The 18,612-nt window shown below is 38.0% G+C and overlaps 6 protein-coding genes across 9 annotated transcripts in view; 1 reads left to right on the top strand and 5 right to left on the bottom strand.

Moving 5' to 3' along the window:
- The window catches only part of LOC107733687 (DDB1- and CUL4-associated factor 10-like), a 7,780-nt gene extending 5,879 nt beyond the window's left edge, over window positions 1-1,901 (bottom strand). Inside the window, exon 1 of the mRNA XM_016545418.1 lies at window positions 1,270-1,901. Coding sequence (XP_016400904.1) covers window positions 1,270-1,652 — 383 coding nt within the window. The 5' untranslated portion in view covers window positions 1,653-1,901. The remainder of the gene's footprint in view (window positions 1-1,269) is intronic.
- Window positions 1,902-3,126: 1,225 nt separating this feature from the next.
- On the bottom strand, window positions 3,127-5,462 carry LOC107733691 (protein O-mannose kinase). The gene is made up of 3 exons (XM_016545425.1): window positions 5,327-5,462; window positions 4,671-4,945; window positions 3,127-3,937 (listed from the first exon to the last, which is right to left on the bottom strand). Exons 2-3 carry the CDS (start codon window positions 4,929-4,931, stop codon window positions 3,170-3,172), a joined length of 1,029 nt encoding a protein of 342 aa, XP_016400911.1. The 5' UTR covers window positions 4,932-4,945; window positions 5,327-5,462; the 3' UTR covers window positions 3,127-3,169.
- A 1,112-nt stretch (window positions 5,463-6,574) lies between these two features.
- LOC107733694 (glutaredoxin domain-containing cysteine-rich protein 1-like) lies at window positions 6,575-8,097 on the top strand. The gene is made up of 2 exons (XM_016545430.1): window positions 6,575-7,019; window positions 7,948-8,097. Exons 1-2 carry the CDS (start codon window positions 6,618-6,620, stop codon window positions 7,981-7,983), a joined length of 438 nt encoding a protein of 145 aa, XP_016400916.1. The 5' UTR covers window positions 6,575-6,617; the 3' UTR covers window positions 7,984-8,097.
- Window positions 8,098-8,552: 455 nt separating this feature from the next.
- Window positions 8,553-11,425, bottom strand: LOC107733692 (protein YIPF7-like). Of its 3 annotated transcripts, none has more exons than XM_016545428.1 (6): window positions 11,282-11,425; window positions 11,089-11,208; window positions 10,850-10,977; window positions 10,188-10,333; window positions 9,870-10,051; window positions 8,553-8,768 (listed from the first exon to the last, which is right to left on the bottom strand). In XM_016545428.1, the coding sequence occupies exons 2-6, from the start codon at window positions 11,205-11,207 to the stop codon at window positions 8,606-8,608; spliced, it is 738 nt and encodes a 245-aa protein (XP_016400914.1). In that variant the 5' UTR covers window position 11,208; window positions 11,282-11,425; the 3' UTR covers window positions 8,553-8,605. The 3 variants fall into 3 exon arrangements, with proteins under 3 accessions (XP_016400914.1, XP_016400912.1, XP_016400913.1); XM_016545426.1 differs by having other exon boundaries at window positions 10,850-10,983; XM_016545427.1 differs by having other exon boundaries at window positions 10,850-10,983; window positions 11,089-11,211; window positions 11,282-11,300.
- A 280-nt stretch (window positions 11,426-11,705) lies between these two features.
- On the bottom strand, window positions 11,706-17,006 carry LOC107733688 (basal body-orientation factor 1-like). The gene is made up of 10 exons (XM_016545419.1): window positions 16,934-17,006; window positions 16,504-16,756; window positions 15,646-15,711; window positions 15,000-15,143; window positions 14,826-14,906; window positions 14,680-14,750; window positions 14,403-14,547; window positions 13,708-14,048; window positions 11,958-12,089; window positions 11,706-11,811 (listed from the first exon to the last, which is right to left on the bottom strand). Exons 1-10 carry the CDS (start codon window positions 16,972-16,974, stop codon window positions 11,706-11,708), a joined length of 1,380 nt encoding a protein of 459 aa, XP_016400905.1. The 5' UTR covers window positions 16,975-17,006.
- Window positions 17,007-17,481: 475 nt separating this feature from the next.
- LOC107733682 (uncharacterized) overlaps window positions 17,482-18,612 on the bottom strand; it is an 18,416-nt gene continuing 17,285 nt past the window's right edge. For both annotated transcript variants that reach the window (XM_016545413.1, XM_016545412.1), the window contains exons 17-18: window positions 17,995-18,094; window positions 17,482-17,841 (exon numbers count right to left, since the gene is read on the bottom strand). In XM_016545413.1, coding sequence (XP_016400899.1) covers window positions 17,797-17,841; window positions 17,995-18,094 — 145 coding nt within the window. In that variant the 3' untranslated portion in view covers window positions 17,482-17,796. The remainder of the gene's footprint in view (window positions 17,842-17,994; window positions 18,095-18,612) is intronic.

The following is an 18,612-nucleotide window of genomic DNA, read 5'->3' on the forward strand; positions in this document are numbered from 1 at the left end:
ACAAGTGCAGTTTCTGTGCTATGATGGGGCCTGAAACCTGACTGAAATTCTTCACAGAGCCCAGGGCCCGTATTCACAAAACATCTTAAGGCTAAAAGTAGATTTAGGAGAAAATCTTAAAAATAATGGGCGTGTCAGTCCTAAATGTAGGACTCCTAAATTTTTGATCTAAACGTATTTCACATAGCATTTTAGCGCTAAAATTAGCTCCTAAATCTGTGAAAAGTTAGGAGTAGTGAAGAGGTCTCCTAAGTCACAAACTATCCTAAAATGGCTGTTGCTGGCAATCTGCCTCGGAACGTAAACATTTTAGAAATATTTGACGATAATGAGCTTTTATAAAAGGTATCACCTTCGGTTTTGAAGATTATCCCAACTCCAAATTTTCCTTTGATTATGTCCTTGTTTTCATTAACCAGCTGGGCAAGAAGTAACAGCTGTGCTTGTGCCCAGTTTAGTTTTCTTTTACGTCTGTATGTCTTACTATCAGTCATGATTATTCTACTCTGTTAATTAAAAGGCTGTTTATATGCATATTCACTAATTATGAGAAGCATACATGTAAGAGGCTGACAATTAGCTGCTGAACACATACTTGTTTAATTAGTGACTCTTAGCCTGCATTTTAAAATCTTTATTTGAATGTGGCAACATTTTTATTTTTAAACCTTTATCTTTACTCTAAAATATTTCTATGAATAAATCTCTGACAGACACTATCAGCCAATCACTGTGTGCATAGTTAGTAAGCATGCTGACATCATCCATAGCAAGGAGGTCAACCCCACCCCCTTACTCTTAGCTTAAGACTTCTCTCTATTCCTTAGTAAAAGTTTGTCTCAGCAGCTTTGTGAATAGGTTTTAAGAGAAAACTCTTTGCTAAAAACTTTTACTGCTATTTAGGAGAACTCTTAGTGGTAAGATAAAATGTTTTGTGAATACGGGCCCAGAAATGTCATTCATTTGTGTGTTTTCCCCATGACTTTAGAGTGGTTGTCATTACCAATTCAACCAGTATTTAATTTTTCCCCCCTGAAACGAACTGATTTCTTTCTTGATTTTTATGCATTTAAAACTACTTGACTGCTAGCTAACTCACGGTATCAGCAAGTTAATGCAAAGTGTTCCATTGAAAGTTTGCATTTATTCCAGCACATATGAATGTTTTAACAAAGAATGCATTTGGAAATAATCGTAAAAAGTAGATTTGTTTTAATGCCAAGTAGTCAAAAGTGCACATAACTGAAGAGACAACGGGACAACACTTACCCGTCTGGCGAGTACTCCAAGTTGAAGACAGCTCCGTGGGTTTGTGTACTGAGGTTCACCGAATCCGTAGCCGGGCTCATGGACGAATAAAGCCGTGTCATGGTACGGTAATGATCCCGCGCGGGGTCTACAAACGGCCCCCTGCGGACTGTCCTCCTGCAAATCCACGCGAACAGAGAGTCGCAGGCGCTCGAGCCCCTGCCCCCCGAGCCTGTCCCGCCGTCCGCGGCCGCCTCGAGTCTCCAGCTGCCCTGCGTCCCGGCGCCTCCGCGGCCCGCCCGCGGAGAGGATGTTCTGTTGGAGCACCTGTCTTCATCGCTCTCCTCCTCGCGCAGCGGATCTGCGCGCGGCTCCTCGCTGTCGCTCGGCTGTCCCGAGCTCATTGTTGCACGAATGTTGCTGGCGGCTCCGTTTTGAGGCTCACCCAAACTCACCCTCCTGCGGCTTGCGGACAGGCACTGGACCTACGAGCCAGGCCGTCTTGCAACGTATGCAGAAACCGCTTAAACATCCATTAATACATACACAAGTGTGCTGCGGATGTGTGCGGATACAACAGACTACGTATTTCCGGTTCCTTCTCTGCATAAATTAAAAGCGAACTGGATAGTGACACAGCTTTGATTGCTTTCTTTGTTTGTTTTAAGACTTTTTAGACTATATATATATATATATATATATATAAAAAGTATTTCTAACTTAAAAAGACTTTATATTTTTTTGAATGTGTTAAATTTAAATATGTACCATAAATACACCAATATGTGCCAAGCCAGATTAAAATACATGCTTCCTATCAGAAGTGCTTGTGGGCTTGTCACAAAGTCGCTCATATCTGATAAATGCGCCTGTACGAGACAGTAACATCGTGATTTTCGGTGGAGCTCAGATTGTTTTCATGCACAAATCGTATAATAAATAAATTAATGAATAAATATTACCGCTGCCTTTGCCTAAGTACTGATTGGGTGGGCTCAGCTCACCCTGTCCATGACTAGCCTTGGCTCTATACATTATGACCAAAGACTATAGACTTTTTTAAATGGACTTTGTTATAATCCAAGATCACCATTAGTTCATGGGTTCACCAGATCAACACCATCTAGCAGCGAAACATCTGAATTTTGTGGAATGTTTCGAATCCATAGCATATGTTCTGCAATCATGTCAAAACCACTGATTCGAAACAAAAGATCAGTGTTTCAAAGCTTCAAGAAGCAGCGTTTCTAAAGCGCCTCTCATACTATACTGACAACACAATCAGTGTTCTTGGGAAAATTATTTATTAAAGGCTTCCAAATACTGAAAGAGAACAAAAAGCAGGTTCGTTTTAAGAATGATAATCAATATCTTATTAATATTAAAATAAGATCCACACTTACGCCACATATTCAATCACTGCATCAGTAAGGTAAGCTCTATTCACTTAACTGAAAAGAACTTCTATGAGGTATAGTTATACAAAATGTCTTAGTCAGACTCAGCATAAGTAAGAATTTGAAGCTGGATTCAGATCTGAAGCCCTGAGATGCTGCATCTCATCCTCTGCTGGATGTTGCTGTCATACATTTGCTGCATATTCTTTAATGTAGTATGACAAAACCCATTGAACTGCAATGCTATCTTAAGGGGATAGTTCACACAAAAATGAAAATTCTGTTCTCATTTACTCCAAACCTGTACTGACTGACTTCTGTGGAACACAGAAACGATATTTAGAAGAATGTTTGTGACCAAACAGTTTTGGTGACCACTACTGACTTACATTATAAGGACATTTCTCAAAATATCTTCTTATCTTCTTATGTTCCACAGAAGAAAGAAAGTCATACAGGTTTGGAGTAAATGAGAACAGAATTTTCATTTTTGGTTGAACTATCCCTTTAATGACCATTATGCTCTACAACATATCTCTAACTCTCTGTGATTGACTCTCTATCATGCTGTCGTAGACAGAGCGATACACACTGAGGACCTCAAGCGCCGTCGGCCGCATGTGAGGCTCCTTCCTCTTACACTCTGTGTAGATCTGAAACAAGTGAAAATGGATGACATCACTTCCCAGGACATTCCCCAATAGGAAACGTGTCACATCTGGAATCTTCCAGATGTCCGTCTTTTCATCGTAACCAGGCATGGCTTCATCTGAGAACTGCACATCCTCGCCGTAAGGCCACAACTGCTCAGGAGCAACGAAGTCCCCGGTGAGCTCATGGTGACCGCACTTCACCCCTCGACGTCCCCTCTCCACCTCAGGCAGCGCATCCAGGTCGTTGGCCAACAGACGCATGTCGGATGCGAGCAGAAACTGGCTGAGAGTTTTGTGCAGGTCGTTGGAGTCACACATGACTCGGATGCCCACCGGACTGCTGTGCAGGTACGCCAGGAAGGCGACGTAGTCTATGGCCAGCTGTAGTCGAGTATGGCAGGAGTTTCGCCAGCGATATCGGTCTTGCACGAGGGTGGCATCGAGCGTCAGTGCTGATCCCAGAGGGTGATACTCTGTAACAAACACACCATCCTCTTCACACGCCCCTACAAGCGTCACGACGTGGGCGCTCTGCAAGGCACGTAGCATTGACAGTCCATGGAGGAAATCATCTGTATACTGCTCCGATGACAAGATGGAGAGCGCCACCTTCTGCCCTCGCCACTCGGACAGATAAACCTAGAAAACACAATCATACATCAGTATAAGTCTCAGAAGATGTATTACAGTTCCCTTATAATTTACTCGATTACAAGTAATAATGTTATAAATAATGTTGATTTTCTTGAACAGGCCAATCGTTTTGCTTCAGAAGACCGCGATAAATCATCAGGAGCTGCAGGTAGTAGTTTTGTGTTTCTTGTCTTGCATTTTATGAATCACCAAGGACCATGGGTTAAGCTAAAAATCATATTTAGTGATCTACTGAAGAAGGAAAGTCACCTACTACAGTGGTGGCCAAAATTATTAGAACACTAGTATTTTCAGCAGCTAAAAAATGTTTTTAAGTCAGTTATTTCTATCTTTTGCTGTAGTGTGTCAGTAGGAAATATCAGTTTACATTTCCAAACATTCATTTTGCCATTAATTGTAATAATCCAGTGAGACTTTGTTTGCATAAGGAGTCTGACAACAGCCAGTGCTCCACACAGAGATCTGATCTGGAATGACATGAAGAAACAAAACAAACTGAGACAGACTAAATCCAGAAGAACTGTGGCAACGTCTCCAAGATGCTTCAAGAAACAGTATGTAAAGTGATATTTCCTACTGACACACTACAGCAAAAGATAGAAATAACTGACCTAAAACCATTTTTTAACTGGTGAAAATACTAGTGTTTTAATCATTTTGGACACCACTGTACATCTTGGATGTACATATAATAATCATTAGTTGCAGCCAAACTCACCTTCTTCACAGCCCCTTGTCCAATGAGCTTCACATGGCGGACCTCAGCACGAATTTCGGGGCACTGAAGCCAAGGGGTACAGGTGGTCATGGTGCCCACTTTAAAGTGGCGAAGCGGGCACTGCGTATGTGCTGAGAGAGGGTTAGTGTCCTGATACAGGGCATCTAGGTAGAAATACAGCAGCAGATTGGCGCAGAGGAGAGCTGCCAGACAAAGCAAGACTGCAGGCAGTCCACACCTCGTCCCAAAGGTGCCACCCATAATGACATCTTAACCTGTTGATCAAAACACATGAAGAGATTTCAGACAAATATCACGTGGAAAATGAGAACAGCAGTCAGATTATCAGATATAAGAGGTTTGGACTATAATCGGTTTGAGGGTATATAACTCACAACAGATGACATCTATAAAGACTTTTTTTTAAAGCTTTCTATTGGAGAATTTTCAGATTTGGGGAGTATTGAAATGCCTTATTCGAGTGTCAGCTGTTATAATACATTTTGTCTAAACTCACGATACCGCTCACTGCATTTTTAAACGGATTTAATTTGATTTAAGCACTGAAAACAGAATGATAATACAAAAGAGGCTGTTATTTTGCTCAGAGGTTATTATGTCTAATATGATTATATGAATTTATGCCTTGAACACACCAGTTTGCATTAGTATGAGAATACTGGTTCGCCAGCCGCAGACACTAATCTCTTCCAGTTCATAAGACGTCAAAACAGTTCATTTCAGTTGTGCAAGCGTTGAATAATCTGTTGGTTCAGATCCCACGCCGTCAGATTCCTCCGTGTTGTTGTTCCGGATTGTCTTGCTCTATGAAGTTATTAAGAGCAACGCACTGTGCCTCGAAGACACATCGCCATCTAGTGCCATCACTGGGTAACAACATCGCAGTCCAGTGCTCAATTCATAGGTCGACAACTCGACATCACTTCTGATATAGAGAGAAAAAATGAGGAAAAGTTACCAAATTATCCCAAAACAATTTTTTTCAACAATATCTGTAGCACATATGGTCGCTCAATATAAATAGGCTATGTAGTACAATCAAAATGCTTCCCGTTTTGCTTAGATTTAGGATTGAACTTCTCACCTCTGCATAGTTTCAAGTTTCCCCTCAGCGTTTTTAAAGAAATGAATAATGGAAATATGCTGAATTAATATTTATAATTTGGTTTGACATCTTAGATTACATAGATGAAATATTCTACATGAAAAGGTGCAAAAGAATATTCGTAAAAATAACAGTGTTGTGTTGACAATGTGTTACTGTAAAAAAAAAAAAAAAAAAGGTCAAACATTGTAGGTATGTATAGCCTAATATACATTAAATGTCCAAATACTTAATACAGTTAATACTTAATACAGATACAATATTTTGTATCTATTCTGGTATTTTTAAGTGTGACATTTTCAAGTTTCCAAGTACTTTTTGTGGCTACTTTAAATATAATAGCCTACCATTTTTCCTACCCCTATCACTGGTAGTGCACATTAATATTTAAAAAGCAGGATATTTATATTTTCATATCAGTATCAAACTATTAATATTTCAAGATAACTATGCCTATTACTAACAGATGAACTTGAACAGGCCTCTGTCTGGAGTCAATGATTCAAAGCATCGTCAAAATAGGGAAAAAAAATATTTCACACTTTAGGTGCTTTTGTTATTAGTTTACACACACAATATGTTCTTTAAGCCACACGTGAGTTATCTTTTATTCATAAGAGAACACAAGTCGGTCTCCACGGTTTCCATGGACAGCGTTTATTAAATATTAAAGCATGTGGTGTCGAATTGACACCCTCGTGCCACAAGCCCTTTATCTGAAGTTCAGGCAAGACCTTTAATGTCAGGGCATGCACTTTACCTGGGGCACACTCTAGTTTCAGGCAACCAAAATTTGTATAATGTAGATCTTTGCCGGCAGAATGGAGCGACGCACATCCCGCGCTGAGGAGGAGCGAGCGGAGAGGAGAGTGAGGTTCCGCGTGGCGTCGGCGCACAGCGGCCGCGTCCTGAAGGAGGTGTTCAGAGACGCGCTCGAAGACTCCGCGGACACCGACACCACTGCGAGCTCAGAGCCGGAGCGAGCAAACTCGCCCGTTATCACGGAGGCCAACAGCCACCTGAGCGGCCTGCAGCTGGGGCCAGAACCGGACGACAGCGGCAGCGAACCGGACGAGCTGCTCATGTACGCCAGTGCAACCAAGGAGAAGCTCTTCACCGGAAAACGCGTGAACATCTTCAGCAAGAACGGAACGATTCGGGGCGTGAGGGATAAAGTGAGCGCGGGACAGGTGCTGTTTAACAACCTGTCCAAAATGTATGGGGTAAGTTTTATTTGGAGCAATATAATTACTTATTTATATTAAATATTTATTGATATTTATACTGCTGTAAAGATTTTTCTGTAGGCCTAAAAGAAGAAAAGGAGAATGGATGGGTGAGTTTTAATAGCTGGGAAAAGAAACTCAATCACCCTTATTAAGACATTCAGGATTAATGACCGACTAATTGCTGTAAGAAAGAGGCTATGCTTACAGAATAACATGTCCAGGTTATATTTCACCTAAAAATCACAAGAAATAAGTTACATTAACATCCTTAGAAAAATAAAGACTGTATCTTTGTGCATTGTTGCTATGACAGTTATTAAGCACGACTATATAGGCATTTTATACAGAGTAGCCTATAATTTATTTTTCCTTTTGATTTCCAGGTGTTTTCATGAGATGCACCCAACAAAGTTTCATAATTCATAGGAAAATTATTACTCCACTTCATATATACAGTATCACGCATTATAAGATAATAAAGAAGTATTACAGTACAATGTGAAAGTGTTACCAAGTGTTACAGCCAGTAAAAAGTTTGGACACACCTACTCATTCTTTATTAAAAAAATGTAAACTAAATTAAAACTTGTGAGGCATAATTTATATTTGTGTAGAAACTTCTAGATCAAAGAGTTTTAAAGAAATTTGGTTATAAATTCAGTTAGATGTTCAAACTTCACTGCTAGAATATGTATTTTTTGTATAAAAATAGTGTTTCCAATGTAATGTTACTGTAGTTAACCTGTATATTACTTGCTCTTGAAGAAATCGCAAAATATTTATCTTGCTAATTCTATAACAAGTTAATTTCAGTTTTGTTCATAGTTATGACTCTAAAGGTTACTTGCCAGTTGTTACTTGTTAATATTAGAGGTTGTTTCACACTATTTCACCATTAATCTATAATGTGTGTCTTTCAAAGGATTCGCTTATTATGAACCGGCCTAAAAGTCCATGAGATTTTGTCTGAAAACAGCCCTGGATGTCCTGCAGCAGAGGATGCTGGGTCACAAATTAGGACGTCACCCTGGGTGGATGTGCAACAGGCTTGAGCGTGTGAAAGTGATGAACAGCGGCCGTTCTGTAAATATATTTTATATTCACTTTTTGCGAAAGCATTTGTTGAAAAAAGGAACTGAAGGGATCTGTAAAGTCAACTGGTTGCTTAGAATGTTCTCTTTGCCTATGTTTGAGGTGCCTTTTCTTTATTTGGACCTTTCATTGTGATGAATGTGTTTTTTTTTGTTTTTTTTAGAAAATAACATGTTGTAATCAAGTTTTATACATATCTCTTACGTTTTAATGCAATAGAATAAAATAAAAAGTCACGCCAACCTTTTTATTTTTGTTAATAATTTTTGGAATATAAATTTTTTATTCATCCACTATCAGATTATGCATGCATTCCAATATCAGAAATGATTTTGCTAACCCAGCTCTTCAAGTTTTTTCAGCATTTTGTTTTTTATTCATCTGATAAAAATGTACAGTAACTTTGATTTGCCACAACTTTGACAAGCAATGTGAATTATGTGCAAACTGGATTTTCATCTGATCTTAGAGTGATAGTAGTTGAGATTTCAGAAGACAGTAAGGAGAGCGAAGACCCCATACAGAAGAGCGCAGGGATAGGCCACCAGCAGCTGTTGCCCACTCATGTCAAGAGTGGAACTGAAGATCTTAGAAGCTGATAGACTGCACCAGCCAATCACAAACAAGGCCAACAGTGTCCCCAAGAGCCCCCTGCATTAAAATAAAAGCCACTTGTTATTCAAATGCAACATACCTAAAATTATACTCTCTTAAAAATACGGTTCCAAAAAAGGGTTTTTTAAAGTTTTGGCTCCCCAAAGAAGTTTTCAGTAAACAGTTCTTTAAACAACCATGTTTTTATGAGTGTGAAGAACATTTGAATAATTTAAAGAACCATTTTCTACTAAAGAACTTTTTATTAAACAGGTTCAGTGAATGTAAAAGGTCCGTTCACACCAAGCACGATAATTTATAACGATAAAAATCAAGACATAGTTTTAAAAACTGTTCTAAAGTTAAAGGAATAGCAGAGTCCACGCCACAACAATAATGATAATGACACAGAAGAACAATTTGGTTACAATCACTTTCAGAACACTGAAAAACAATAATAAAAACAGCCAATCAGAATCCATCCTGTATTAAAGAACTTGAGCATCTAAAGGAATTGTTCACCCAAAAATGAAAATTTGGGGTTGGGGTTAGGGTTCAAATTTACACACACTCAGGCCATTCAAGATGTTCGTTTCTTCATCTGAACAGATTTGGAGAAATGTATCATTACATCACTTGTTCACCAGTGGATCCTTTGCAGTGAATGGGTGCCATCAGAATGAGAGTCCAAACAGCTGATAAAAGCATCACAATAATCCACAAGTAATTCACATGGCTCGTTATTACGGATTATGAACTCGTGATTTGGCTAGAAGGGACAGTTTAAAGTTAAAATGGATTTGTTTCTTATCAAATACACAGCTTTTCAATTCACAAGATGTTGATTGATGGACTGAAGTCATGTGGATTACCTGTAGATTATTGTGATGCTTTTATCAGCTTTGTGAACTCTCATTCTGACGGTACCACAGTGCGTTGGTTAAGATGCTAATATATTTATGGTTATAGTTATCATTCTTGGTGTGAATGGGTCTGAATGGGCCACAGATGCCAATTAAGAACCTTTATGTTTAAAAATGTATGGAAAATGTAAATAGACTTGGACATATGTTGTGGTCTAAAACGGTTTTTTATTTGTTGTGGCTGTAAAACACTCAAAGAAATGGTAAATGTTTCTATACAGTTATGGATACTCACTGAAGGGAATAAAGAACAGCAAAGGCAGAGAGTCCCACCATTGGCAGGAGACAGTATCCCAGCACACTCGCCACACATCCACAGGATATGCTGTAACTGCTCATCAGGTTCAACAGCATGTACATCCCCACACATCCCAGAGCACTGATGCCATACACATACCCAAAGTGTGCTTTCCCTGCCTGCCAAGAGAATACACACACAAATCCACAGGTACATGCTCTGGACCTTACATATGCTTTCACTTCCCCTGTGCAATACAAATCACCGTGTACCTCTAGTTAATGGTTTCACAAAGGTTCAGGATGTAGTTTGTACCATCAATAGTGTGGCTCCCAGAGCTATGCAGAAGAGAACAGGCCCAGTGAGGTCTGTCTCATTCATAATACTGCCATCAGCGGGCTTCAGTGGATTTAACACGGTCAGAGTCTTCTGCCAGATATGGTCAAAGTTAATGCCCAACTCTGAGAAAAAATACACACATTTTTCATTCAACATACATTTTCTGTTAAGTTTGATTAATGCATACAATGTCCAATTTCTAAAGCTAAAGTATGCAAGTTTTCAGTGTTAAAGAGTCCACCCAAAAATGAAAATTTTGTCAACATTCACTGACCTTCATGTTGTTCCAAACTTGTATCAATTTCTTTCTTCTTTTGAACATAAAAAAGGATATTTTGAAGAATGTTCATAACACAGTTGCATGTTGCCATCGGCATTCATAGTATTTTTTCCATACTATGGAAATGAATGGCTACCGGCAACTGCTTGGTTACCAAAATTCTTGAGGGCGAGTAAATGATGACAGAATGTTCATTTTGGGGGGAACTATGCCTTTAAGGTGCAATCACATTACAGAAATATCTGCAAACTTTTGCATGAATATTTTCCATTGTTCTATTATCATTAGTGCAGTGATGTATGCAGCACACTTTCTAACCAAGCAGCTTTCTGCTGATCAAATAAATAATTTTTATTACCTTCTAAGAGCGGTGGTTCTTCCTCATATGAGTCTATATATTCTGTTTGCTCCGGTGGCACTACAGGCTGATACACCTGTCCAGTATAAGATGCTGTAGTGGTATATTCATCTGCTAAATGTGCGGAACTATCACTGATGATCAGACAGTAAATTATGAATTAACAATTAAATTGCCCACAGAAACACATTGGCTGATATACATTAATACATGAAATATTAAAGCAACATTACACTCACACTTCATGGTAGTCTGGATTGACGTAGGCTGGATCATAGCCATATACATCCTCCTGCTGACCATCCATATAATATCCAGACTGATAGAAGTCTTGTTCAAAGTTTTGAAAATCTCCCATTCTGCTTAAAATAATGAGGAATGTCTACACAAGTTCATTTGTAGTATAAACCAGTTCTGAACTTAAGTTCTTACCTTTACGTGTCCTTTAAAGTCAGGGTTTGATTTGAAGATCTTGGTTTGTTTGTACGGAGTCTTTGCTTGCTCGCTGAGCAGCTGTTTTGCTGTATGTGTGTATGAGAAGCTATTAATAGTCTTCTATATTTAGTTGTGCGACATGAGCAGCACTATCAGTGTGCTGGGAGGTCATGTTGTAAAGCCATCCTAATGATCTCTAGATCTACTGACTGATGATATGCTCATCACTCAATGTAGTTACTCCTTTGAATCAGTGTCCTGAAATTTATGAAACTGCTTTTGTTACACATAAACTGAGAGGTGCAAATAAGCTTGGGGTTTTAAATGTATTTTTTTTTTATTATATCATGTGACAAATTTATGATTTATCTTTGTAAGATAATAATGATAATATGGTAATATGTAAGATAATAATGAATACTTACTTCGATTTCAAGCTATTAATTTTAGCAAAGAGCAGTCTGAGAACTCTCTCTCTTTGCTCCCAGGCCATCTCTGATATGTTCACTTTGGCTTTCTTCAGATTGCTGATGAAATAACACAGCATTGTCACAGACAGTTTTGCTAATGGAAAAAGCATAATTCAGGTAATGACACATTTAGTTATCATTTCATCAGAAGAGAATTTTAAAAAATAGTCTAAAAAAAAACAAAATAAGCATAAGACCCTCACCCTTTTTCAGCCTCATCTATATCACTGGAAGTGCTGTGGGGTGTTCTGTTGATGGTGTGAATGTGAGCGTTCTCCGTTCTGCCTGATAGGAACTCATCCATCCGCCTGCTACGATTCACTTCGGCTTCCTGTCTGGATAACATAATGTAGCTTATAATATAGTTGATCTAAAAATAGTTTGAAGGTTTTGCAGTAAAATGGAGCCTGGATCTCTTGCTTGTTAACTTTTATTTCTAGAACGAACTAGGGGTGTACTATATTGAGAAAAAATTATTTGGCACAGAAGCTGCAACTGAAATGGCATTTAGATGTATTTACACAGACTGTTTAATGCAGCTCATAGGTGGCTTGAATGCATTTACACTGCATTAACAATTATATAAATATGCTATGCAATGAAATTAAAGAGGACATCAGATGCAAAATTAACTTTTACATGTTGTTTGAACATAAATGTGTGTTGGCAGTGTGTACACAACCACCCTATAATGATAAAAATCCACCCAGTGCTTTTTTTTAAATCCCCCAAAATCATGAGCACGGTCTCAGATCAAGCCATTCACAGATTCTTGGCAGAGTGACGTCACACAGGCCAAGGCCCCTCCCACGACTATTGACGAACACTGCTGTTTTAGCATTGACCCGCCCTGAGTGAGCTGTAAACAGTCCGCCATTGTTTTGACGCCAGAGCAGGTGTAGACAAGAAAGGCTCCTAAGCGATTGAGGTGTTTTGTTATTGGATGTAATAATGAACATAGCAGTCGTCATTTACTCCTGACATCTGAGCCGCTGAAGACGCAGTGAATTACGTTTGTTTTTGAAGGGAATGCGGCCCCCGATCTACCTAAGTGCGTTTATGTTCGTGCGAATCATTCGTGATCCAGCCTCACCTACAGAAGAAGTGAGTATAATGTTTTGTAATGAATCTTTGCAAATCACCTTTCCTAATAATGTGCTAGTTAGCAAGTTCCACAGCTAACTGCAGCTAAAGTTTACAGTCTCATGAAAACGGCTCATCACCCCACGGAAGAGAGGGACGGGGTGAGCAGAGCTTATTAGCATTTAAAAGGAATGCATCTAAACAGGTCGCTGTGAACAGAGCTGTTTTTGACAGGGTAAAAAGGGTGTTGTTTTTACACTACCATTGAGAAATTTTAATTAAAAAAATAGACTTTTCATGAAGACCCTAAAGAATCATACCAACTTGTGGAAAATGGGCATCTGATGTCCCCTTTAAACGATCATTTAAATATAAATCTAAAACCACCAGTAGGTGGTAGCAAGTCACTGTCTGAACAAGTTGAGTAATTGAGTCATTCATTCAAAAGATTTGTTCAAAATGTGGATTCATTCAGAAAAGAAACACTGATGTGCTTTGTTGGAGACACAACACAGTTCTGCTGTAGTTCATTTGGAAATTTTCAAAGAAAAGAATAAAGCAAAACCAGACAATATTGTGTCCAATATGTAACTCAAAATGCTAACAATTCTTTATGAACTGTTTTATAAAATCAACACGACATTCACAATCGTGCTGATAATCAAGAAAAACAGCACTCTTGCTCGTGTGATACTGCTTAACTATATCATTTGATATTAATATAAGACAAAAGTCATGTGTGGAAATGACCCTGTATATCTTGAATTTTGGGTGCATTCAAACTGCTTTCATCAAATAGGCTGCAGTGAAGGTGTGTTTTTGTTTGTTTTTGCAAAGAGAGTGAGTGAATGAATGAACGCTGAATTGCACCTGTGCATTAGCATCTCCTGTTTCACGTGGTTCAGAGACTCATGGAAGAGGACCTCCATGTCTGAGCGTTGCTCCACTACGCTGCGGGCTATTCTCTTCACTCGGCTCAGTTCCCTGTCCCGTACGCTCAGAAGCGTCTGCAGTTTGTCCAGCTCTACACCACCAGCCTGAGACCTGACTGCAGCACGCTGCTTGTTATCAGCCTTCTCTAACTCAAACTCAGCCACCATGCTGGCCAGGGCCTGCTCCAGTGTGAACACCTTTGCCCTCAGCTCAGAAACCGTGGTCCGCTGGGCTGCAAGCTTAGATATGGTGTCATTTGAGGTGTCCTGACTCATCTCCTGCAGGATGAATAAAATTGTGGGTTCCAATGAAAGTGGTCATTATCAATGTCTGCTCCTTCATAGGCAAGCTTTATAGCAGACAAGGGTCTAATTGAGATCATTTTAAATTTCACTTAATTTGTGCATGTGTATATGTGTGTTTGTGTGGGTGCACAAGAAAGTTGATGTAATTATAATTTTTAATGATTAATTGATATAGTATACATAATTTACAACTAATACAATGTAATAATGTAAAATAATAGTAATAATGTAAAAGTCTTTACTGTCGCCTCTAATGAATTTTATGCATCCTTGCTAAATAAAAGTAAAAACTGAGAGAGAAAAAAAAAAAACTATGGTGTGTGTTACCTTATGCAAACTAAGGATGTTGTTCTCTTCTGCCAGCGCTGCATTTCTTTTCCGCACATCCTCCACCTCTTTGATGTGGTAACCCAATGCCTTATTTAGACGCACATTCTCCTTGAACATTGAGCGAGATGCGTCATCCAGCTGTCTGATAGGGCCAAGAAGGAGGATGTCATCTCATTTTACTCATGCAAAATGTATCTCACAAACAGTTCCAAAGGCATCAGGTAGAAATGTGTAGTAGTTCTGGGATACTGGGAGAGATGGAGAAGATACTTACATGATGGCTTCATTGTGAGCTCTTTCTGCAAGCACAGCAATCTTTTGCTCAGCTTCCTTCTCTAGATGAACCTAATGAATGTAGAATGAGAGAGACACTGAGAGAGAATGAGGAAGATTTTGTTGAAATGTTGTTTGTATATGTACCTTATTATTGAAGAACTTTTGCTCCATTCTTGCAAGTGTTTTCTTGTGTTCTAGATCTGCGTTGTCCATAGTTTCTTTCATCTGTACAAAACGATGGTGATGTTATAACAGACATAGCACTTTATACTAGTACCTCTGCATCGGTGTACATGAAATAAATAGGATGAATTATACATTTTTGAGTTCTTGCTCCATTTGAGGCTTTTTCTTAAGGAAGTCATTGATGATCTTAAGCTCCGCTTGAATCATGTCGAACTCGCTAGATCTCTTCTTAAACTTCTCCTCCAGCTCATTGATCTTTAGCGTGTACTGAGCGGCCTGTGATGACAATCAGTGAGAAACGCTGAGCAGTCAGCATTAAGGCAGTGAGTACAAGAGTGACCTGATCAGTTCCTTTTTAAAAATAACACTGGACTGGAGAAACTGTGTTTATTATAAAAATGAATCTATTGAGTATTATCTATTATATATTGTCCTTTATTAATGAAATAAATGCCTTTGTTCAAATTAATATTCACAAAGAGGAACTTTTAGTTATACAAAAATGGCATTATCATTATCTTTGACTTGCATACAGTTGCTGTGTAGATGGAATAAAAAAAAAATTAATGACTTTATCTATTTATTCATTTAAATGGATGACTTTTAATTCTATATGAGTTCAAACACTGTATTTTCAGGATTTTATGAATTTTTATTGATGTATTTTCTGTCATCTTTGTTTTAACACATTAAACTGACAAAATATACCTCAAATCACAATGATGAGAACAAAGAATGAATTTATCCGTTTTTCTATAGGAGGAAAGGCATTTCTTACTAGATTCTCCTTTGCCTGAGAAGCTCTTGTTTTCTCAAGCTGTATTTGTTGTTCCAGTGCCATTATCTGAGAAAACATCATTTTATAGGGTTACTTTACCCGCCAAAAGTGAAAATAGTCATCATTTACTTACTCCCATGTTGTTCCAAAACCCATAAGACGTTTGTATGTCATCTTCGAAACACAAATGACGTTTCATTCAGTCCCTCTATTAAAAGTCTATTATATCAAAACGCTGACACATCCAAAAATGTATCAAGAGATCATAAATTAATCCATATGAATCATGCGGTTTAATCCAAGTCTTCTAAAGAGACAATCAATTCATATGATGATGAACAGTTTTAATTTAGGCTTTTATTCACATATAAACATTGATCAATTCACATACATAGGGCATTATATGCTAAAAGGAGGCTCAACTTTATTTGTGCAAGAACATACAGTACCTCATTGGTTCTTGAGTGTGACGCATTTACTTTTATAATATTTATGTGCCATATATATGTTAGTTGATCAATGTTTATATAAAATTAAACCTATTTTATAAAGAAATGCGTGCCTCCTTTTTTGTATTGAACTGCTTGATTCATATGGATTACTTTTATGGCCTCTTTATAAACTTTTGGAAGCATCAACATTTTGGTGTACGTTAATGGACTTTCAGTGGAAGTACAGACAGACGTCTTCATTTGTGTTTTAAAGATGAACAAAACTTTTAAGGGTTTGTAACGCTGAGAGTCATTAGACGATGAGTTTCCAATGTTGGATAAATTAACCCTTTAACAATATGAAAGACAAAAACTAGCACGCATTAGTCAAGTCATGTAGCTTTAACATTCAAATGCATTAAAACACCTTCTCCTCGTTTAGCAAGTCTTTGTTTCTCAGAACAGCGATGATCTCGATGCTGTTCTTCTCAGTGTTGTGCTGTAGATCAGTCAGCTGCTGGTTGATTTTGCTCAGTCTTCGCGCTGTTTCACGGTACTCCACGCGTGAACCCTCCGTCAGATCACATCTGGCCTCCCACAGAGCCGCGTTTGCTTTAGCCCTCTCTGTATCAGACTCCTTATCTCGTTTTGACTCTTGCTTGCCGTCTTTCTTTCCTTTTCTAGATTAAAAAATACTTATGAGAAAGGCGAATATCAAAATCATAAAGTAAATCTATGCAGTCAGATATGGGCTACTTTTCAAATTCTTAAGACTAACGTTAGATTTCGCGGGTTTTTTTCCCCAAACGCAAGGGCATATCGAAATAAACAGGCAGATCAATATGTTTTTTACTCACCCCTTCGCTTTCTTTCCCTTCTTTCCTTTTTTAATCGGCATTTCTTGTGATTTGCTCCTGCAGGATTAGTTTGTGTACACCTGTTGTCATGGAGACTGTCACACGTCACATGTGTCGGTCCATACAGTAACAAGCTGGAAACTTTTTATTTTCCATAAAATCCTTAATCTTTAAGTAGAACACGTTTTTAAACAATATTTTAGAACAAGTTCTAAATCAATATGTTTTAGAATATTTTGAATGTTGTATCAAACATGTGAACTGAAATACGGATGAAAAATTCTCTTTATTGATATCCATCAACATAATGCAGCCCTCCATGTAATGCCTGCACTACAGTAATGTATTGTGTACATGTACTTCATATTGTAATAACGTACATTTTAGAGTAAAAAAGCTATTATCTTTTTGTAGTGAACATGACCATTATATTGTGGCCTCATTCTCTTTTTGGATATGCACGATTTCAGAAATTAAATACGAACCATTTTTGTTGTTAATCAGCATTCACCTACTTGCGCTTTACAACTTAAATAGCACACAAACACAAAAGCTCTCACAAATCGCTGCTTATTTATTCACCTCATAAAAATAGTTCTAAAATTTAGCAAAGACAGACATAATAAAAATTCATTTTGCGACTATAATAGTCATAATGAAACAATCCAACACTGCAACTCCATAAATAATACACAATCACAATCATATAAAATCTCACATCTTAAAATACGAACACACATATATATCTAACAACACTTGCAAAAGACACAACCATTATAAAATATCACCCCATATAAAACACCCACAGGACCTGTCACATTCAAAGAACAGTAAGGCTTTTGGAAATGTTGGTGGATTCTGGATCACTGCCAGGGTGCTCTCCTTCCCAACACACGATTAGTGACTTTCTGCAGGAGAAAGAAGACATGCATTAGAAAGGTTAATTAAACTCGTCACTTGTATACCTGAAATTGCTGAAATAATACTGATTTTAAAGCTGGCAATATCACTGTATCTGGGCTATTGTGTGTAACTCCTACTCCAAAACCTTTTTATAATACCTTGTTAAAGAGTTGAGCATTGAGGCGGTAGGAGCGGTACTCTGCCTGTCTCCTTTCCTCTTCCCTTCTTCTCTGGACCTCAGGAAGTTGAACATATTTCCTGAGGGAATACACACTTATTTGGTAATTAAAGTGCAAAATTATCAGAATCAATAATATCCAAATAAAATATTAACATACTGCAGTTTAGGTCGTTACGACTCTGGGCCTATTTTGAATCACAGATATTACACATAAAAATAGAAACTTGAAAATAAAAGTTGGATAAAGATCTGTATTATTTTAGTAGCACCGACTATTACATTTGTACTATTTATTTTTGCATTTACTATTATAATTTTTATTAATACTTTGAATTAAATTTTATTTTTATATTTTGTGCTTTCATTTTAATTTTAAAGTGTTAGTAATTCTGTTGTGTTTTTTTGTCATTTCTAGTTTTTTTAAATAGGCCTATATAGTTTTAAGTTTTAGTTACTTTAAAGGTGGGGTAAGCGATTTCTGGTAGCCAATGTTGACATTTGAAATCACCAAAACACGCCCCTACACAAAAAGGGTCTCGCCCCTATTTTGATAGCTCCGCCCCACACATACGTACACAACCAAGGCCACCATTAG

Source organism: Sinocyclocheilus rhinocerous, unplaced genomic scaffold (genome assembly GCF_001515625.1).
Source record: "Sinocyclocheilus rhinocerous isolate Xijiao unplaced genomic scaffold, SAMN03320098_v1.1 scaffold789, whole genome shotgun sequence".
Lineage (NCBI taxonomy): Eukaryota > Metazoa > Chordata > Actinopteri > Cypriniformes > Cyprinidae > Sinocyclocheilus > Sinocyclocheilus rhinocerous.